The sequence below is a fragment of the Passer domesticus genome, chromosome 25 (assembly GCF_036417665.1).
Source record: "Passer domesticus isolate bPasDom1 chromosome 25, bPasDom1.hap1, whole genome shotgun sequence".
In the NCBI taxonomy this organism is placed as follows: domain Eukaryota; kingdom Metazoa; phylum Chordata; class Aves; order Passeriformes; family Passeridae; genus Passer; species Passer domesticus.
Window position 1 is genome coordinate 4,362,897 of NC_087498.1, and position 21,617 is coordinate 4,384,513.

Below are 21,617 nucleotides of genomic sequence, written 5' to 3' on the forward strand. Positions count from 1 at the left end.
TGTTCCCCGAAGCCAAGGACAGAGAGTCCTGTTGCATTTTCCTTCCCAGCACAAGGAGCAAACAGGAGCATGCTGTGGCTTTCACTGACCTGTCCCATGTCCCCAAAGCCAGCTGGGAGCAGGACGGGCCGCAGGGACAGGGGACACGGAGCCTCTGTCTCCAGGGAGGGCCCTGCAGAGCACGTGCTGGGCCAGCCGCCAGTCAGAAATGAAGAAAGACCTTTATTTACAGTAAAAAGGAACAAAAAAATATAAAATACTGTGACACTTCCCCTCCCGTCCCCCCAGACCGTCTGAGGGGTGTCTGCCACCCCCACCTCTGTCACCAGGATGGGGCCAGCAACTGCTGGGGGTCATTTGGCACCAACCAAGCCACGCCATCCTGCCCCACCATGCCTGGACACACGGGGGACACACGGGGGACACACGGGGGACACACAGAGCTTGGCACAGCTGCAGGAAAAGCTTCTGTGGGTATTGCACTTGGGCACTGGGGGCAGGGGCCTGGCAGGACGTGTCCCCCAGCTGGGGACCACGCAGAGGGGTGGGGGTTCCAGCGTGTCCCAGTGCCCACGGGTCACCCAGCCTGGGTGATGTCCCTGCTCCGTGCCACCCCTGTAACCCCTGGAGTGTCCTGGGGTGGTGGCAGCAGGACGGGCTGTCCCCAACGCCAGGAGCTGGGGTGGCTCTGTGGGACTGGGTGTCCCCAGTGCTGGGCTGGCTCTGTGTGACAGCTGTCCCTAAGGCTGGGGTGGCTCTGCAGGATGGGCTGTCCCCAGTGCTGGGGTGTTTCTGTATGACAGCTGTCCCCAAGGCTGGGGTGGCTCTGTGTGACAGGCTGTCCCCAGTTCTGGGCTGGCTCTGTGTGACAAGCTCTCCTGCTCTCGGCTCAGGTGGCAGGAGGCTCCCGCGGTGCCCCCCAGTGCTGGCAGAGGTAGAGCAGGCCAGGACACCCCCAGAGCCCCCGCAGTCCTCTGGGGTCACCCTTCCCCGGGCAGGACACGGCTCCAAGGACGAGGATTCCAGCGGGGGATTCTCTCTCTTCCTCCTCCTCCTCCTCCTCCGGGACCGGCCAGCTCCTCGCCCTCTGGGGGACAGTCCGGGGGGTCCCGTGCGGGTCCCCCCCCAGCAGAGCCCCTCAGGAGGAGAAGCAGAGCCCGCAGCACTCCATGCAGATCTCCAGGCAGTCGGCGGACTCGCAGCAGGCGTCGATGATGCCGCAGTCCATGTCGCAGGGCAGGTCGCAGTCCGCGCACTCGCCCGAGTTGCAGCAGCAGCAGCAGATGCAGGAGTCCTCGGAGGTGCAGGAGCCGCAGGTGGCGCAGTCCAGCACGATGTTGCAGAGGGTCAGGAACTCGCAGAAGAGGCAGGAGAGGATGCAGTGGACGCAGCAGTCTGGGGAGGAACGCGCGGGTGAGACAAAGCCAGGCATGGCAGGTGCTGGGGGAGCAGCACGAGGGTGGAAATCCTCCCTCAGGAACTCATGGAAGGGAGGGGAAACAGGGCTGGGAGGCAGCCACTGCCCCAGGGCTCTCCCTCAACACCCAGCCCTCAGGAGAGACCAATTCTGGAGGACAGGAGATGGCCCTGCTCAGCGCCCGCCCTGCAGAGGCCTCCAGGAGGGTCCAGGGGTCTGCTGGGCTTGGAGGGTGCCACCAAGAGATCCCAAGGGATGAGGGGCTTGAGGGTTCCACCCAAAAGATCTCAAGGGATGAAGGGCTCAAGGACTTGGATACCACCAAGAGACCCCAAGGGATGAGGGGCCCAGGGCTTGGAGAATGCCACCAAGAAATCCCAATGCATGAGGGGCCTGAGGGTTCCACCCAAAAGATCCCAAGGGATGAGGGGCTCGAGGACTTGGAGGGTGTTACCAAGAGATCTCAAGGGATGAGTGGCTCAGGGATTAGAGAATGCCACCCAAGAGATCCCAACGCATGAGGGGCCTGAGGGTTCTACCCAAAAGATCCCGAGGGATGAGGGGCTCGAGGACTTGGAGGGTGTTACCAAGAGATCCCAAGGGATGAGGGGCTTGAGGGTTCACAGGGTGCCACCCAAGAGATCCCAAGGGTTGAGGGGCTCAAGGGTTTGGAGAATGCCACCAAGAGATCCCAAGGGAGGAGGGGCTTGAGGGTTCACATGGTGCCACCCAAGAGATCCCATGGGATGAGGGGCCCAAGGAGAATGGCTGGAAGGAGAAGAGACCGCCAGGGTTGAGCCAGTACCTTCCTGCGCCTCAATGGGGATGTGGGAAGAGGGCGACTTGGAGCTGCCCTTGCTCTTCTTGCTGCTCTGGCTGTTGATGGAGTGGTGCGGCTGCAGCTTCCGCGGCGGTTTCTGCGCGCCGGGCGCGGCCCGGCAGCTCCCGTTGCCCGCCTCGCCGTTGGGCAGCAGCTGCGTGCAGGGCCCGGGGGGCTGCGGGGGTGGTCGCACCTGGGGCTGGCCTGGAGGGGAGAGCAGCACGTTACCCACCCTGCCAGGGAGAGCAGCAGGTTGCCCACCATGCCCTCTTCACCAGGAGAAACTGCCACCACAGGGCACGAAACAACACGACGCGGACTCGCGGCTCTTTCCCAGGTAAAAAGGGATTTTTGTTTTCTGACTCTAGCATTTATAGGTTTCCAAAAGTGGCAGTGGATTGGAGGGTGACAGTGCCACCTCTCCAATGACACTGGACAAACCAACAGTCCGTCAAATTTGTCCTCCTCCATAAAAGAATGCAGAACAGTAAGTTATTTACAGAAAGTGAGAAAGTACGTTACCCACCCTGCCCTCTCCACCAGGAGAAATTGTCACTACAGGGCACAAAACAACACGACGCGGACTCGCGGCTCTCTCCAAGGTAAAAAGGAATTTTTATTTTCTGACTCCAGCATTTATAGGTTTCCAAAGGTGGCAGTGGATTGGAGGGTGGCAGTGCCACCTCTCCAATGACACTGGACAAACCAACAGTCCGTCAAATTTGTCCTCCTCCATAAAAGAATGCAGAACAATAAGTTATTTACAGAAAGTGAGAAAGTTAGTTACGAGAATGTAAATATCAGAAGGTTTAGAAAATCTTTAAAAATCAGGGTGACAAGAAACACGTGCCCAGACCCTGGAGGAAAAGGGGAATCTGGTCCCAGGTGGATATGGAGTGAGCTGGTGGATGGATGGCCCAAGAGGAGGGAGATGGAACAGCAGATGTGGAAAAGGTGGCTGGAGAGAAGGAGGCAAAGGCTCCAGAGAGAGGAAGGGATGGAAAAACCCCAAGAAATGAAGATTTGTCGTGAAGGATGGGCTGAAGCTCAGAGGAGCGGAAGGAGGAGGTGGCCTGCATGGCCAGCAGGGATGAAGGCACCGAGGTGCCGGGCAGAGCTGCGGGGTGTCCCCACCGCGAGGCAGCCGCGCAGAGCCAGCCCAGACACCGGCCGCTTCCCGAGGGCTCTGCAACCTCTGGCTGAACTTCTCTGCAGGAGGAGGGAAATAACGCAGAGCTGTGGCTGTGCCTCCTCCCAGCCCCTCCTGCCGCAGCCCTGTGTCCTGCCACAGCCACAGGGGGGGCTGTGCCCACGCTGCCTCCTCATCCTCGCCTGGGAGAGGACTGGGAACCAGCACAAGGTTCCAGCAGCCACCATCCTCCTCAGTAATGCCACAAGTAAAGTAAAGTAAAATAAAATAAAATAAAATAAAATAAAATAAAATAAAATAAAATAAAATAAAATAAAATAAAATAAAATAAATTTTAAAATAAAATTAAAAAATAATAAAAATATATAAAATAAAATAAATAAAATAAAATAAAATATATAAAATAATAATAAAAAATTAAAAATAAAATAAAATAAAATAAAATAAAATAAATAAATAATAAAATAAAATAAAATAAAATAAAATAAAATAAAATAAAATAAAATAAAATTCCTGTCTGGTGGTGCTTCGGCCAAACTTTGCTTTTCCACTGCCATGGCAGTAAACAAGGGATGATTCAGAGGAGAGGCTCGAGGGCAAAGGCACCTCTTGGCACCAGGGAACAGGAGCTGCTTTCTGTGCAGGGCACAGGCGGTCCCTGTCCTGCATCCACGAAAATAAAACAGATAGAAGGTGAAAATGAAGTGGGTGGAAGGTGAAAATAAAACAGATGGAAGGTGAAAGACACAAGTGGATGGTCCCAGTGCTTGGTTTGAGCAGGCTGAGCTGGGCTTGGGCCGCAGAGGGAGGTTAAAGTGGGAGCTTGGTCTTTGACACCCGCTGGGAAGGGAACTTAAAATAACCAGAGCGGAGCGGGAAGAGTGGGCTGAGAGCAGGAGAGGTGGGAGACAGAAAGCAGGCCTTGGATAAAACAGGGAATGTCTCCCCTTCCTAAAATCCTCATGGAGCGTTCACTACCCGTGTGCCCTCTCCTGCCTCGTGTGTGCCCCGAGATGGCACCGAGGTGACCACGGTGCCCAGGCTGTGCCAGGAGGGGCTGAGCCTGCAGGGAGCTGGGCAGGGGCTGAGTGAAGAGGGAGGCAGCAGCAGCTCAGCAGCCTGGGACGGCAGCTGGATTCCCTGGGACTGCAGCAGGATGCACTTGGCGCTCCCCACCTCGCTGCATTCCTCAGATTAAACTGTTTGTAAATCAAAATCACGCTCTGGCCCTGGCGAGGGGCAGCCTAAGGCAGCCAGGAATCCCCCCCCCCTCAAAGTGAGGGAAAACAGCTTCCATTTGTGTAGGACAGCCTTTAAGACACGAGGCCAAAGTTCTGCTGAAAGAGGCACCTTCAGCTCCCCAGTGATGCAGGAGTGGGGGGACCAGCCCTGGAAAACAGGATTGTGGGGGAAACTGCCTGTCTACAGCTCTTCAATAACCAAAAACCTCCTGGATGTTCACTTTGGGCTTCCCACTGAGGTGATGCTCCTGGATCCCCTCAGTGTCCCAGGGCAGCATCACCGGGGTCCCCCTGCTGGGACTTTCCCTGAGCCACTGCCAGGGCTTGGAATATTGTGCCCACCTGGGTCTGCTGCTCGTGCCTTAACACACAGAACCCCAACGTTCCAAAATGCTGCAGAACTGGATTTGAGCACAGAGCTGAGCCTCAGAGGGGCCAGTCCTGGCACTGGTGGGCAAGGACGTGACCCTGCACCCTCCAGCCCCTTCTGCCCTCCCCTCCCGAGCCTGCACGAGCCAGGCTGGCACAGGAATGCCACCATCCCATGGGAGAGCCTAAATGTGCCGCCAAAATGGGAATAACCCCCAAAAACCAATGTGACCCCCCCCCCAGAGCAGCGCAGTGAGGAGTGGGGACACCAGAGGTGACGCTGCTCCTTTCCCAGCGAGGAGAGGGAAAGGTCCCTTCAGCAGCACCAGGAGGATGGAGCCCGAACCCCTGGCAGCCGCGGGGGCTGGGCTGGGCTGGGGAGGGGGCTGTGCAGCGGCTGCGGTGTGACTCAGGCGTGCAGAATGTCTGTGGGCAGCCGGCCCAGCCCGCGGCCGCCGCGCCAGGGCTCAGGCGCAGGAAACGTGCGCTGTCCTCGCTGCAGCACCCGCTGCCCTCTGCCCTGCCGCCCTCCGCAGGGCCAGCCCCGCTCCCAGCCGCCCCCATCCCCCTGGGCAGCTCCCATCCACTTTACACCCCTTGGAAGGGGAAGCTGGCATCCAGCAGAAAGGGAATGGGAGGGAAAGGCTGGGATCGGGCTGGGGGCCAGGGAGGGATGGACGGCTCCAGGAGAGGCTCCCACAGCTGCCAGCGGCGCTCCCCCAGCCCTGCCCCGCCACGGAGCGAGGGCACCCGGCCCTGCCTCACCCCACACGGCCGGGGGCACCCCACACGGCTGGGGGTACCCCACACGGCCCTGCCTCACCCCACACGGCCAGGGGCACCCCACACGGCCCTGCCTCACCCCACCCGGCCCTGCCCCATCCCACACGGCCGGGGGCACCGGCAGCAGAGTTTGGGAGGTGCTGCCAGGCCCTGCCATCGCCTGCAGCAAAACCAGGCTCAGCCAGGCCCGGCTCAGCCAGGCCCAGGGCAGCCAGGCTCAGCTCATTCAGGCTCGACTCAGCCAGGCCTGGTTCAGCCAGCCCGGCTCAGTTGGGCCCAGCTCAACCAGGCCTGGTTCAGCCAGGCCCGGTTCAGCCAGTTCTGCTCAGCCAGGCCCGGCTCAGCCAGGCCCGGCTCAGCCTCACCCTTGCCCTGGAGTTTCCAAGGCAAGAGCTGGCCCAGAGGGACACGGCTGCTTCTGCCCCTGAGAGCGGCTGAGGCACGAGACATGGTGGGAATGTGACACGGGGACATCCTGGGGCTGTGGCACAGGGACATCCCGGGGCTATGGCACAGGGACATCCTGAGGCTGTGGCACAGGGACATCCTGGGGCTGTGCCCCATGGAAATTCTGTGCCATGGAGACATCCCAGGGCCATGCCCATGAGAACATTCTTTGTGGGTCTCCTCTCACCCCCTGGGTTTTGGGGGATGCTCCTTTCCCGGGCAGGCTCATCCCTCTTCCCACCACAGCCCCCGGAGAGCCCCAACCCTTCCCAGAGCAGCTGCAGCCGCTCCGAGGGCACCGGAGCCACCCCTGGGAGCCGCCCTTCACTTTCACCTCTCCAGGTGACTCAGGCTGGCTTCGAGCTTTGATGTGGCGAGGAACAAAGCCAGGAGGAGCCGGGTTCCCACCTCTGCCCTGCTTTTTGGTGGAGAACACTCACATGTCACAGCCTCGGCCCGGGGGCCTTTGGGCAGCACTGTCACCGGGGATTTGTCCCCTTCCAGGGCTTTGTCCTTCTTCGGCACCGTGGGGCACCGGGGATCCGCCGGGATCTGCCTCGGGACGGGGAGCGAAGGCTCGGGCACCTCTGCAAGAGAAATTTTGGGGTCAAATTTTGGGGTCGGGCTCTGATTCCCGAGCCGCATCCCCGTGGCACGCAGCCTGCGGGTTTGGGCAGCATCGCTCCGCAGCTGCTCACCCCGCTGCAGCGCCATCCCAAAAAGCCTCCCCGAGCTCTCGCATTCCTTCTCCAAAAAGCCGAGGGATCTGGTTACACCCAGCGGTCCAAGCTGGATTTTTCATCCCCCCCTTCCCATGAAAGAGCCACTGTGTTCCCTGCGGGAGCTGCCTGCCACCTTCCCTCGTCCTCCTGCACTCTGCAGCAGCAGCAGCCTCTGCAGGACCCCTCGCTGGGGCAGGAAAAACCTGCAAGGAGCTGAATTATTCCCCATGGGAGAAATCCCGGTGCCCAACACCCCCTGCAGAAAGGCAGGAGGAGGCAGGATCACCTCCAGCGCTGCTGGGAGCGGGCTGCTCCATCCCCTGGGGAATTTGGGGTGCCCAGGGGGGGCTCGGTGCCATGCCACACCACCCCAGCCCCCTCCCAGCCCATCCCCTGGAATAGCAACGTCTTGCACAACAGGGGCTGGAACGCACTTTATATAAAACTAAATTATAGGCTGGGCAGAGGGAGGGAGAGCAGAGAGCCATAATTGCCCTGGCTGGAACAGGAGCCCTGCAAGCAGCCAGGGAGGGCACGGGAGGGGGAAAGAGGCCTGGGACGCCTCATTATCCTCCATGAAACCAGGGTTCCACACACCAGGGCGGAGGAGGAAAGGAGGGCAGAGATAATTAAATATCAGTATTATTAAAAGGAGCATAACGAGGGAAGCTGGGGGGTTCCAGCTGCACCCCGGGATCAGCAGGAGCTGGAAATGCTGCAGCCGGTCTGGAGTGATGCTGCTCAGCTCCACAACACACTCCAAAGTCATCCACGTGCCTCAGTTTCCCCTCCCCAGGGTGCAGATCCAGCCTGGGGTGCTGGAGCTCCTGAAACAGGGTTGGTTTGTTTGTTTGGTTGGTTTTTTTTTGGGAAGGAAAACTCATCCCAGCCCAGAGCTCTGCTCACAGCTCTCACAGCTGAGGCGATTTTGGGGCTCAACCAAGGGAACCCCAGCAGCTCCAGCTGAATTTTGCACGACAGCATCGGCTCCAAATCCCAATGGAGCGCGAGCATGTGAGCCCCAGATGGGAGAAAAGCCATTGCCATGCCTCTGGAAAAAGCCTGGAGCAAAATGGAGAGGTGAGGAGAGCAGGCTGTCATCTCCCCACGGGTGCAGAGGTGTGGGGTGAATCACATCCCACAGCCTGGACCCGCCCCGGCCAGCCCTGATCCAAAGGCAGATGTGCAATCCTGGTGGATGAGCGTGGGAAATGGATGGTGAGGATGGCCAGGAAGGGGCTGGGGGTGCAGGAGTTCTGGGGGAAAGCGAGAGATGTCCCATGCCAAGGATGAGGAGCTCTGAGCGGAGCCAGAGGTGAAGCTCTCACAGTCTCCGAGCTCTGGTTTCTGCTGTGAGGTGTCCTGAGGGTGCTCAGGGCTCAAAACCCCTCAGGGCTGCCCAAACCAGCCCCGTCACCCCCAGACCCCCTTCCCTGCGGGTCAGGGATTGGGAAAAAGGGCTGGAAAATCAGGGGCAGCACAGGAGAAGGGCTGAGCTCAGCAGATCCCTGCCCCGAGAAGGGCTGAGCTCAGCAGATCGCTGCCCCTGCCCCTCTGTGCTGCCTCCAGAGCACCCCCTGCCCCCTGTGTGCCCGTTCCTGGGGACAAGGACAGGCTGGAGCCCTGGCTGGGTGGATCCACAGGGACATCCAGGCTGCTGCTCCGGCTGGGATGGAGCCCAGGCTCGTCCCTACCAATGTCCACTTCACACTTGTAATTACCCTGCACAAGGGCTCACACACAACCGCAGCCACGCAGGGAGGAAGGTGGCAATTAAATTAACTCCCCCGGGAACAAGCTGGCCAGGGGAGGGACAAAAATAGGCAGGAATGAAGTTTGGGTGAGCTGATCCTTCCCTGCCTCGCGTCCCACAGGCTGCTGCAGGGAATGTGGGGATGGGGCTGAGCCCGTGGAATGGGGGGGAAAGGAACCAGGAGGGGCCGGGAGAAGCTGGGCAGGTGTGGGCTCAGCACAGACCCCACAGCTCCTGCCCCACAGCTTCCTGACCTTTGGGATCCGCAGGGAAATGCAGAGGGAATGCAAAGGGAAATGCAGAGGGAATGTTCAGGAAATGCAGGGGGAATGCTCAGGGAAGGACACAGGGAATGCAAAAGGAAATGCAGAGGGAATATTCAGGAAAATGAAGAGGGAATGTTCAGGGAAGGGCACAGGAAATGCAAAGGGAAATGCAGAGGGAATGTCCTGAGAAATGCAGGGGGAATGTTCAGGAAAATGAAGAGGGAATGCTGAGGGAAATACAGAGGGAATGCCCTGGGAAATGCAGAGGGAATGCCTTGGGAAGTGCAGAGGGAATGTTCAGGGAAGGGTGCAGGTAATTCCCTGGGAAATGTAGAGGGAATGCTCAGGGAAATGCAGAGAGAATGCCCTGGGAAGGGCACAGGGAATGCCCTAGAAAATACACAGGCAATGCCCTGGGAAATGCAGGGGGAATGTTCAGGAAAATGAAGAGGGAATGCTCAGGGAAATGCAGAGAGAATGCCCTGGGAAGTGCAGAGGGAATGCCCTGGGAAGTGCTCGAGCAGCAGCTCCCAAAATGCCCCCAAGAAGAGGCAGCAGCTCTGCAGGCACAGCGGGAGGTGAACAGACCCTTCCCTCACAGGCACAGGCTCATCCCACAGCTCCCAGCTCCCTCTCCTCCTCTAAATTCCCCAATCCCTGCCCTGCCCAGCTGGATCCCTTCTGGATCCCTTTCCCTGCTGCTCCCAGAACAGGACCAGGCTTGAGCTGAATTTGTCAGGTTTAAAACCAACAGCGAGCCTGGGCCAAACCCTAAGGGGAGCAGCCCTTGGGATGGGACATCTCTCACTTTTCCCCAAAACTGCTGCACCCCCAGGCCCTTCCTGGCCAGGGCAAATCCCAGAGCCTGGGATGAGTCCAGGTCTCTGCTCTGGGGAGCAGCACAAGGGAGATGTGGGAGAGCAGCTCAGATCTCTGTTTTTTGGGAACAGAGGAACCGAGACATTCCAAAACAATAACTCCAGTTCAGTAAATCACAGCACTGCCCCGAGGTACCAGAGATCAGCAGAGTGATAGAGCTGGAGCTGCTGTCTCCTGCCAAGCCCAGGACATGCACATGGAGCCGGTTTTCTGATTATTCTCCCCGATCCCAAAGTCCAAATCCATCCGTCATGGAAGTCCCGAGACATCAAGGAGCTCCAGAATCCATCAGGGGGATGGGAAAAGAGGACAGGAGAATGGAGAGATGCAAAGAAGCTGGAAGCTCATGGCTGTAACTGCAAAATTCCTGCAAATTCCAAAGTTCCAACATCCCTCTGGGCATGCAGGGAGGCCTTGGGGGATGCAGGAGCTTCTGGGGTTGCCCCAGAGGAAAAGAAATTTGTGCTCCCAGTGGGAATTCCTGACGAGCTGAGCTCAGCATTCCCAAAGAGCTGGACAAACAAAAGGCAGGGGTATTCCAGGGGTATTTCAGGGGTATTTCAGGGATATTTCAGGGATATTTCAGGTTTCCAGTGCAGAAGAAGACACCAGAACAAATCCTTCCCATCCCCTGAGCCAGGTGGGAGCAGAGGGAAGCAAAATCCTGGTTGGAAAGTTTGCTTGGCTGGGAGAAATCCCAAAGCCTTATTTACACTCAGTCTGAAATGAATGCACCGAGGCTGCCTCAGGCTCTGGGACAGGCAGGGAAAGGAAAGAAGGGTGGGAAGGGAAGGAGAGATGCCCAAAGCAAGGCCTGGACACATCCAGCACAGCTTTGCTTCCCACCTGGAAAACCTCTGGCCTCACCTGGGCAAAGCTTTGGATAAACAGGAACAACGAGGAATGCAGTGAAAAAACAAAGTGGTTTCTGTGAGAAGTGACTTCCTAAACGCACAAAAAGCAAAACAAAGCACAAAAAAAAAAACCCCACAAAAACCCCAAATAGCTCAGCAGGCTGGGAGTTGTTGTTATTTGTTATTTATAGAATTTGGGTGGGAAGGGAGGGAGGAATTTTGGGGCCAGACAGGCCAGGAGCAGCGTCCATCCAGTCCATCCCTGCTGGGAGTTTGACCTCGGTGACAAAACCCCAATTCCAGGTCGGTGTCCCCACAAACCCCATCCCCCCAAGGCTCCATCAGCTCCTGCCAAACCAAATTAATTCGAGAATTGCTCCTACAAGGGGTCTCAGGACAGACAAAACATAAATTTTTTTTTGTCTTTCAGGAAAAACAAAACATAAATTCCCTGCAAGAAGCACCTCTGCCACTGGGAATTATTCCTTATGCAGCAAAAATCGATTTAATGTAAATATATTTCTATTTTGTAAGTCTTAAGGCACCATTCCAGTGTGGAGGTGCAAGGGAAGGAGGAATCTTTAAGGCTGGACTGGAAAAAAAGGGACAAGAAAACTTCCCAGGACAACAACCTGGGAAGGACCAGGTTCCTTTTCTCATCTCTCAGCACCAAAAACCAACATAAACCATCCCAAACACGCTGTGGGGACAGGGAATGGGGGAAAACAATGGGAAAACAACAGGAAAAAGACCCAGACTGGGACTGAATTTGAGTTTGAGGAGCACCTGGGGCAGGAAAACTCCCCAAAAGATGGAAAAATCTGGGAAATCAGGGGAGGAAGGGCACAGGAGGAAATCCTGGGCGTCCTCAAGGAAAAGCAATTATCCCTGGAGGCTGGAGAGCAGCAGAGATCCTGGGAATTACAGAGCAGGGAGAAATTATGGAGGCAGTAATTAAGGCCCAAGCCAGGCAGGTAATTGGGTAACCTTGGGGGTTAAACCAGCACAGGTCCTGCCAGGGAAAAATTGTGTCTTCCCAACCTAAATCCTAAAAAAAAAAAGTTAATTGAGGAGGGGATCAGCGGGAGCTGCTCAATAATCTGCATTTCTCCAGCCCCTTTCATCCCAGCACGGATTGAAACCAGCGCCCATCACACCTTCCCTGAGCTCCAGGGATTTTCCTTAAAAATCTGCCTCAGTTGGGAGAGAAACTGAGGCAAAAAATTGTTTTTTTCCCCAAAGAAATATCCTGTGGAGATGGAGCACGGAACTCTCTGCAGGCTGGGGCTTCTCACATGCACAAATCCCAAAAATTCCCAATTTTTGGGGCACAGGAAGGGATTTTGGGGCTGTCCTGGGGGTGCTGGTGCCCATCCCACAGGAGGGGGAAACTCCAGGCATGGAAAAATTTGGGAAAAATCGCCAGAAGTGCAGCAAATACCCCGAGGAGGGCTTGGGTTTCTGCAGCTCCCAGGCAGGCGCTTTCCAAGGAAATTCAATCAGGATTTGGAGCAGCAGCAGGGGCAGCACAGCCCCAAGGCCCAGCTTTGTTTTGCTCAATCCCAGAAACTTTGAAAAAAGCCAGAAATCTGCTTTTTTATTTTTTTTTCTCCTCGGGTTTCTTTTCTTTTTCTTGGTAAGTTTTGCAGTTGTTCAAAGAACAAACACCAGCGAAGCGTTTTCGGGAGCTGACAAGAAAAACTTGGAAGGAAAAAGCAGAAATGTTGCAAAAAAATTCTTTCTGTGGGGTAAGAAAAATACATTTTTGTTTCTTTCAGGGCTTTTTTTTCGGGAGGGGCTCTTTGCGCTTTGAGGATGCGTGCAGCTCTGCAATCCTGCATTTAAATCAGTGCTGAGACATGGAAAAAAGCCATTTATTTTGATTTTGGATGGGTTTTTCTTTGTTCCTACCCCTGTCCCAGAACAGGAGAGTCTCAGTAAAGGGTTCCCGAGTGATTCCTGCTGAGAATTCCCTGCTTGGGGCACCCCAGGGCTTTTTTTGGGGCTGAATGTTTCATGTTTGGGGCTGAGCACGCAACAGCTTTTTCCGCCTCCTCTTACACCTCAGGGCAAAATCCTTGGGAACAGGCAGAAGGAATTCAGGAGAAATGTGTGTGCCAAACCCCGAGCTGGGATTGGGGACATGAGGGTGGCAAATGTGGAAGGGAAAAGGGAGTGGGAATGAGCAGAGCCAGTCCCAGGTTTGGCTTCTGGAGATGGATTTGTGTCCGTCCTCACATGGAGGAGGAAGAGGAGGAGGAGGAGGAAAGAGCCTCTCCTCCTTCCCCCTGTCCCTGCTCCCCCTCCCTGGAGGAAAGATCATCTCACCAAGCAAAAAATTCTTGTTTTTTCCTCCTGTTTTCTGTTAATTCCTCTTAAAAAAAAATAATTACCAGGGCAAACAGAGGCCTGTTCTCTCTGCAAACTACCTGTGGCTATTTCGGGTCCCTGCCGGGTGGGAGGAGCTGTGGTGGCACCCAGCCCATCCCTGGAGGTGCCAGGGGATAAAATTCTGGGAGAAAACTCCGTGTGCAGCTGGGGAACAGCAGCAAACCCTGCCCGAGCTGGCTGAGCTGGGCCACGCCACCCCCGTGCCTCAGTTTCCCCGTTTATCCCTCCAAAGGAGCCAGCCTGGTTTGTAAAACTTGGGAAAGGGAATGGGGAGAGAATTCCCAGGCTCGGGGCTGCGTGACAGAGCCGCTGGCCCCGGCCCAAGCCACCAGGGCTGTGCTCCTGAGTGTCACAGGGACAGACACAGGGACACACTCGTCCCCAAAGCCACACGGGGAGGGAGGAGGGAGAGGGGAGTGGGGGTTTGGGAGGGGGAGACAGAGCTGGGGGAGCCCCTCACCCCATCAGGCTGAAAGCTGGGTCAGCTCTGCTCAGGTCACAGCTGGGCTCCTCTCTGGGGGGCTGAGGAAGAGGAGGGGGTTTAGAATGGTTTGGGGTGGAGGTGAGACCCCCTGAGTGTGGGAAAATGGAACTGGGCACTGAGGGATGCCCCTTAAACTTGGGAACACCAAACTGGGCACTGAGGGATGCCCCTCCAACAGGGAATGCTGAACTGGGCACTGATGGAAGTCCCTTAAATTTGGCAACACCAAACTGGGCACTGAGGGATGCCCCTTAAATTTGGGAACACCAAACTGGGCACTCACAGATGCCCCTCCAACAGGGAATGGTGAACTGGGCACTGAGGGATGCGCCTTAAACTTGGGAACAGGGACAGCAGGTCCCCAACAGGGACACACTGAATTGGGCACTCATGGGTGGCCCTCCAAGATGGGAACACTGAACTGGGCACTGAGGGATACCCTTTAAATTTGGGAACAGCAAACTGGGCACTGTTGGATGCCCCTCCAACAGGGAACAGGGACAACAGGTCCCCAAGAGTGACGCATCAAACTGGGCACTCACAGATGCCCCTCTGAGATGGGAACACCGAACTGGGCAGTCAGGGATGCCCCTTAAGTTTGGGAACACGGAGCTGGGCACTCACAGATGTCCCCAGGCAGCTCCCAGTGCTCCTGCCCACCAGCCCACCTGGGGCTGAGCCACTCTCTACCCCCCCGCAGCTCCCTGTGGCCACAGGGAAGGCAGAAAAGCTCCAAACCCATTTCCCCCAAAGCATTCCACACATTTTGAACCCACTTTTAACCCCCCCAGCTGCTGGCACAGGCTCTGGGAGCCCTGGCAAAAAGCTCTTTGCATTCCCAGCTCGCCGTTTCCCACCTGGAAAAGGAAGGAAATGCAGGGAAATCAGCCCCTGCAGCTGCCGGGGCTGAGTTTGGAGCGGGACCCAGCTGGAAGAGCAGGGGACGAGAACAAGAGGATGAGTTCTGCAAAGCCCGGCCGAGCCCGGGGCCAAAGCCGGCAGGGGCCGGTCACGCTGTGCCGGTCCGAGCCGTGCCCGCGGCTCCAAAATCTCCAAAAATCAGCCCCGCCGCCGGTTTTGGAGGTTTTGGGGGCTGTTCCCGGCCCCTTTTGTGCCTGGCCTGGCAGACACAGCTCCGTGTGCTCCTGCTCGGGTGGGTTCGGTCTCTCCCTGGGGTTTTTAATGCAGATTTTGCACATGGAGCTTGGCGGGGGCCAGAGGGGCTCGGGGGGCTCAGCTGTGAGGGTCCCCCAATTTTTCCATCCACTTCTGCACGGCCTGACCCCTGTAGCCCCCCCAGAGCTGCAGAGCAGCCCCCAGCCCCATCTCGGGGGGTTTAACTCGCACCCCCCCGGCTGCTCCCCGGGCTTGGCCCCGGGACAGAAACTGGGAGGGTTCGGGATGTGAAATCCCGGCGGGCTCCGGCAGCTGCTGGGCTCACAGCAAACACAGGCACGGGAAAGCACGGCCGGGACACCAGCACGGCCTGGGATGGTCACAGGCGTTCAAAAACACACACTCAGATGGTCACAATCACACACAATCACACCCAAACTCACACCCAAACACTGCTAGGGGCACAAACACACACTCAGATGGTCACAATCCTGCACAAACACACACTCAGATGGTCACAATCACACACAAACACACACTCAGATGGTCACAATCCTGCACAAACACACACTCAGATGGTCACAATCACACACAAACACCCCCAAACACTGCCAGGGGCACAAACACACACTCAGATGGTCACAATCCTGCACAAACCCCCAAACACACCCCCAAACACTGCTAGGGGCACCAGCCTGAGATGGTCACAGTCCTGCACAAACACACACTCAGATGGTCACAATCACACACAATCACACCCAAACTCACACCCAAACACTGCCAGGGACACAAACACACACTCAGATGTTCACAATCCTGCACAAACCCCCAAACACACCCCCAAACACAGCCAGGGGCAGAAATACACACTCAAATGTTCACAATCCTGCAAAAACACACACTCAGATGTTCACAATCACACAAGCACGGCCAGCTCACGCTCAGCTGCTCACAGCCCTGCACGAGCACTCAGCCTCCGTTCTACCCCCCAAAATCCCACTGGCACCCCAGCCACGCTCACTCCTGCTTCCCTGACCCTGCACAGCCCCAAAATTCCAGCCGAGCCCCCCAAAATGCACCCCGGGAGCTCTGCACACACCCCCACGCGTGCACACACCCTACCCGCGATCCCACAGCCTTCCCCGGGATCATAAAACCTTCCTCGGGAGCCCAAAACCTTCTCTGGGATCCCAAAACCTTTCCCAGGATCCTACAGCCCTCCCTGGGATCCCAAAACCTTTCCCGGGATCCTACAGCCTTCCCTGGGATCCCAAAACCTTTCCCGGGATCCTACAGCCTTCCCTGGGATCCCAAAACTTTGCATGGGATCCCAAAGCTTTCCTCGGGATCCCACAGCCTTTCCCGGGATCCCAAAACCTTCTCCGTGATCCCAAAGCCTCCCCCATGATCCCACAGCCATCTTAGGGATCCCAAAACCTTCCCTGGGATCCCAAAACCTTCCCTGGGATCCCAGAACTTTCCCCATGATCCCGCAGCTTTCTCCGCGATCCCAAAACATTTCCTGGGATCCCAGAACTTCCCCCATGATCCCGCAGCCTTCTCCGCAATCCCAAAACCTTTCCTGGGATCCCAAAACCATTCCTGAGATCCCAAAACCTTCCCCGGGATCCCAAAACCTTCCCGGTGAGCTCACAGCACTCACCGCGCTCCAGCCGCGCCCCCCTCCGTGTCCCCCACCCCGCGCACCCCTTTGTCCCCCCCGTGTCCCCCCCGTGTCCCCCCATGTCCCCCCCTGTCCCCCCCTGTCCCCCCGTACCTGGCGGCGGGGCGGGCTCGGCTCGGGGCTGCTCCGGGCGGCTCTGCCGGGGGCTGCCGGGCCGGGACATGGGTGCGGGAGCTGCGGGCCGGGAGCGGGGCCGGGAGCGGGGCCGGGGTCCCGCCGCTCTCACCTGGGGCCCCGCGGGGCTCCGCGCCGCCCCCGCGCCCGCCCCGCATCCCCCGGCGCCGGGGGCCGGCCGGGCCCGGGGCTGCCTCTGGGCCGGCCCGGGCTGCGCTGGGCTGGGCTTCGCTTCTCTCGGGCTTTTTTATTTTTTTTTTCGCCTCCAATTCCTTCCAAAAAAAAAAAAAAAAAAAAAAAAAAAGGAAAAGAGAAAAAAAATCAAATTAAACAAAAAGAAAAGAAAAATAGGGGAGACAAGAGAAAAAAAATCAAATTAAAGAAAAAAGAAAAAGAGGATAAAAAAACAAAGAAAGAGAGGAAAAAATCAAATTAAAGAAAAAAAGAAAGAAAAAGTGGGGGAAATAAAAGAAAAAAGAGGAAAAACAAATTAAAGAAAAAGAAAGAAAAAGTGGGGGAAATAAAAAGAAAGAGAAAAAAAATCAAATTAAAGAAAAAAAAAGAAAAAGAGGATAAAAAACAAAGAAAGAGAGAAAAAAATCAAATTAAAGAAAAAATAAAAAGAGAAAATAAAAAGAAAAAGAGAAAAAAATCAAATTAAAGAAAAAAAGAAAAAGAGGATAAAAAACAAAGAAAGAGAGGAAAAAATCAAATTAAAGAAAAAATAAAAAGAGAAAATAAAAAGAAAAAGAGAAAAAAATCAAATTAAAGAAAGAAAAAGAAAAGGAAAGAGGTTGGGAGCGCAGAGGCGCGGCCAGCCCGCCGCGCTCCGGGAGCCGCTGCCGGGGGCCGGAGCCGGGCGGGGGGAGAGCGCGGGGCAGGGGAGGGGGCTCCGGGCCGGCCTCGCCTTTGGCACTGCACGGCCGGGGCTGCGGCCCCGGGGGGAAACTGCGGGGGGAGCAGCGGGGGGAGCCGCGCTCCGGCCCCCGGGGGGGGTTTGGACCCCTCGGGTGGGTGGTGGATTCCCCTGGGTGGGTGTTTGGAGCCCCAAGCGGGTGTTGGAACCCCCCCAGGTGGGTGTTTGGACCCCATATTGGTGGTGGAGCCCCCTGAGTGGGTGTTGGAGCCCCCCGGGTGGGTGCTCCAGCCTGCCCACCTTCCCCCAGGCAGCAAAGCCAAGGGGGAGCTTCATTCCCTGACTCCTGGGAACGCCCGTGCCTCAGTTTCCCCAACTGGAAAAGGAGGTTCGGCTGCCTGGGGCGATGCCGGGGGCTGCTGGGATCGGAGGTGGCGGTGACACTGGGGACACCGGGGAGCCCAGGCTGGAGCAGGAGCAGCAGGATCAGGAGCAGGAGCAGGATCAGGATCGGGATCAGGAACAGGATCAGGATCGGGATCGGGATTGGGATCGGGATCAGGATCAGGATCAGGATCAGGATCAGGGTCGGGAGCAGGATCAGGATCAGGAGCAGGATCGGGATCAGGAGCAGGGTCGGGATTGGGATCAGGATCAGGATCAGGATCAGGATCAGGATCGGGATCAGGATCAGCAGCAGCACACCCCGAGCCCGCAGCTCCCGGTTCGCGCCGGGGCCGTGTCCCCGCAGGGCCCCACGAGGATTTGTCCCCGTGCCGAGCGTCACGAGGGGCCGGTGGGATGTTTGTGAAGTTGTTTTTAGTCCCAGCGCTGCGTTTTCCTGTTTTCCTGCGTGTGAGAGCCCGGCGCTGCGAGGCACCACGGGACAGCCCGGCAGTGGGGACTGTCACCCTGTGCCACTGTCACCTGTGCCACTGTCACCTGTGCCACTGTCACCCTGCCACCCTGTCACACTGTCACCCTGCCACCCTGTCACACTGTCACCCTGTCACACTGTCACCCTGTGCCACTGCCACCCTGCCACCCTGTGCCACTGTCACCCTGTGCCACTGTGCCACTGCCACATTTCCACACTGTCACCCTGGTACCCTCTGCCACTGTGCCACTGTGTCACTGTCCCACTGCCACACTTCCACACTTCCACACTGTCACCCTGTCACCCTGTGCCACTGTCCCACTGCCACCCTGTCACCCTGTGCCACTGCCACCCTGTCACCCTGTCACCCTGTCCCCCCGTCCCCCTGTCCCCCTGTCCCCGTGCCAGGCCCGGGGTCACTCCTGCCCTCGCCCCAGCCCCGCTGGCTTTTGCCCTCTGCAGTTTCAGCTCCAGAGCCGGGAACAGCCCTGGGGGCTCCTCGCTGGTGGCACTGCCCCGCTGCCACCTCTGTCACACCCTCTGCTGTCACCAGCGTGGCTGGGTGGGGTGAGGGACAGGGGCTGCCACCATGGGAAGGAAACGGGTCAGGAAGTGGGGCTGAGGCGTCCTGGGGGTGAAACGGGGCTGGACCGGGGGGGTTTTCCCAGGAGCTCCGTCCTGAAGGCAGAGTTGTCACCCGGGGTGAGAATCAGCGCCCAGTGTCCTGTCCCTGGGACACCGGGATCTCTCATGGCTCTGCTCAGCCCTGCCGCTGATTTCTGGAGATTTTGGGAGCTGCTCCCGGCGTGGATTTGGCCCCTTTTGTGCCTGGCCTGGCAGACACAGCTCCGTGTGCTCCTGCTCGGGTGGGTTCGGTCTCTCCCTGGGGTTTTTAGTGCAGATTCTGAATGTGGAGCTTGGCAGGGGCCAGAGGGGCTCGGGGGGCTCAGCTGTGAGGGTTCCCCCAACTTTCCCATCCACTTCTGATCCCTGTAGCCCCCCCAGAGCTGCAGAGCAGCCCCCAGCCCCTCCTGCTTCCAGCAGGGCCCTCCCCAGCTGCCTTTAGGGCAGATCCAGGCAGGGAGCTGGATGGGGCTGAGTCAGCGGCCCCGAGTCTGCCCCGTGCTGCCGCTGCACATTCCTGCCTGCTTACCTGCCTGTTTAATTGTTTACCTGCCTGTTTACCTGCTTACCTGCCTGTTTAATTGGTTACCTGCCTGTTTACCTGCTTACCTGCCTGTTTAATTGCTTACCTGCCTGCTCACAGAGTTACCTGCTCACTCACCTGGTCACCTCCCTGCTCACCTGCGGGCCGGGCCCTGCCGGGACAGACCCACCCCGAGCCGCCGGCAGCCCCGGGGGATGCGGGCAGAGGGAGCCCAGGAGCGCTGGGATGGAGCTGGAGCTCAGGGAATGCTCTGCCAGGGGGAGGACAGAGCCAGGACAGTGCTGGGCTCAGGGGTGGGTGGGGATGAGCATCCCTGTTCCCCTGAACCGACAGCTTGGCCTAATAATTAAAAAATATAAATTAAAGAGTAGTGGAGAAGCTTAATCACAGTTTTTGGGGTCCAGGATCCCCTGGCTTTGAGGGTAGCAGGGATCCCCAGGCTGGCAGCCCCAGCAGGGAAAGGTTTTACAGAGATTTTGGGGCTGGAGAGCAGCAGGGCTTTGCCCACAGCAGCCTGGGGTGCCACGGGCAGTGGGACAGCCTGGAAAAATCCGTGCTGCTGCTTGGCACGGGCAGTGATGGACCAGCAACCAGTGCCCCCCCTCGCTGGGGGCTGCAGAGCCTGGGCAGGGTGGTCTGGGGGGAAATCTGGTCCCATCCTGGCACTGGAAAGAGAGCAGGAAAACACTCGCTGTGTCCACAAGTCCTGGGGTCCCACGAGGGGGTCACGGCTTGCTCAGCACACTGAAGGGAGTGTGGCCCATAAAAACAAGGATTTTTCCCCCCAAAATAACAGAGGAGGATAGAAAAGGACAGCCTGAGCAGGGCCCGGGGTGGGGGGGACCCGCAGTGTCCGATCCTGCAGTGATCACACCCAGCCTCATCCTGCGCTCCCCCTGGGCTGGCTGAGCTCTGAGGAAAGCTGTGGGATCCGGCCGTGGGATCTGGCTGTGGGATCTGGCAGTGGGATCTGGCTGTGGGATCCGGCTGTGGGATCCGGCAGTGGGATCTGGCTGTGGGATCTGGCCATGGGATCTGACTGTGGGATCTGGCCGTGGGATCCGGCTGTGGGATCCGGCTGTGGGATCCGGCTGTGGGATCTGGCTGGGTCTGGGCAAACAAGGCCGTTCCTGTAGGTGTGGGACTGGCTGCTCTGACCCACATTCACAAACCCTGGCACCCTGCGCCGCTCCCGACGCTGCCAAAGCAAACCCAGCCCGGCTCCCGCAGCTCCCGGCTGCTGCTCGGGGGGAGCAGGGGCTGGGCTGCACCTCCGCTGCAGCTGCTCCCCAACACACCCAGATCTGCTCCCCAAAACACCCAGATCTGCACCCTAAAACACCCAGATATACACCCTACAAATCCCAGATCTACACCCCAAAAACCCCAGCTCTGCTCCCCAAAACCCACAGAGCAGCACCCCATCACCCCCAGATCTGCACTGTATAATCCCTGGATCTACACCCCAAAACCTCTGGATCTACACCCCAAAACTCCCAGATCTGCACTCTAAACCTCTCCAATTTGCATCCCCAAAACCCCAAGGTCTGCACCCTAAACCCTGCAGATCTGCACCTTAAATCCCCCCAATCTACACCCCCAAGATCTGCACCCCAAACCCTCCAGGTCTGCACCCTAAACCTCTCCAATCTACAACCCCAAAACCCCAAAATCTGCACCCCAAACCCTCCAGATCTGCACCCTGAACCTCTCCAATTTACACCCCCAAACCCTCAAGATCTGCACCCCAAAACCTCCAGATCTGCACCCTAAACCCCTCCAATCTACAACCCCAAAACCCCAAAATCTGCACCCCAAAACCTCCAGATCTGCACCCTAACCCCCCGCCAGTCTACACCCCCAAGATCTGCACCCCAAACCCTCCAGGTCTGCACCCTAAACCTCTCCAATCTACAACCCCAAACCCTCCAGATCTGCACCCCAAAACCTCCAGATCTGCACCCTAAACCTCTCCAATCTACAACCCCAAAACCCCAAGATCTGCACCCCAAACCCTCCAGATCTGCACCCTAAATCCCCCCAATCTACACCCCCAGACCCCCAAAATCTGCACCCTAAAACCTCCAGATCTGCACCCTAAACCCCTCCAATCTACAGCCCCAAAACCCCAGACCTGCACCCCAAACCTGTGGCTCCCCCGTGGCTCCCCGTGCCCCAGACTGGAGGCGTTGGAGATTTAAACCTCCTTGACCTTCCCGTCTCCGG

At 57.5% G+C, this 21,617-nt stretch overlaps 1 protein-coding gene across 1 annotated transcript; it reads right to left on the minus strand.

Moving 5' to 3' along the window:
- Positions 1–202: 202 nt before the first annotated feature.
- On the minus strand, positions 203–16,622 carry MDFI (MyoD family inhibitor). Its single transcript, XM_064399056.1, has 4 exons — positions 16,470–16,622; positions 6,668–6,814; positions 2,223–2,441; positions 203–1,395 (listed from the first exon to the last, which is right to left on the minus strand). Exons 1-4 carry the CDS (start codon positions 16,537–16,539, stop codon positions 1,139–1,141), a joined length of 693 nt encoding a protein of 230 aa, XP_064255126.1. The 5' UTR covers positions 16,540–16,622; the 3' UTR covers positions 203–1,138.
- Between the last annotated feature and the right edge of the window lie 4,995 nt (positions 16,623–21,617).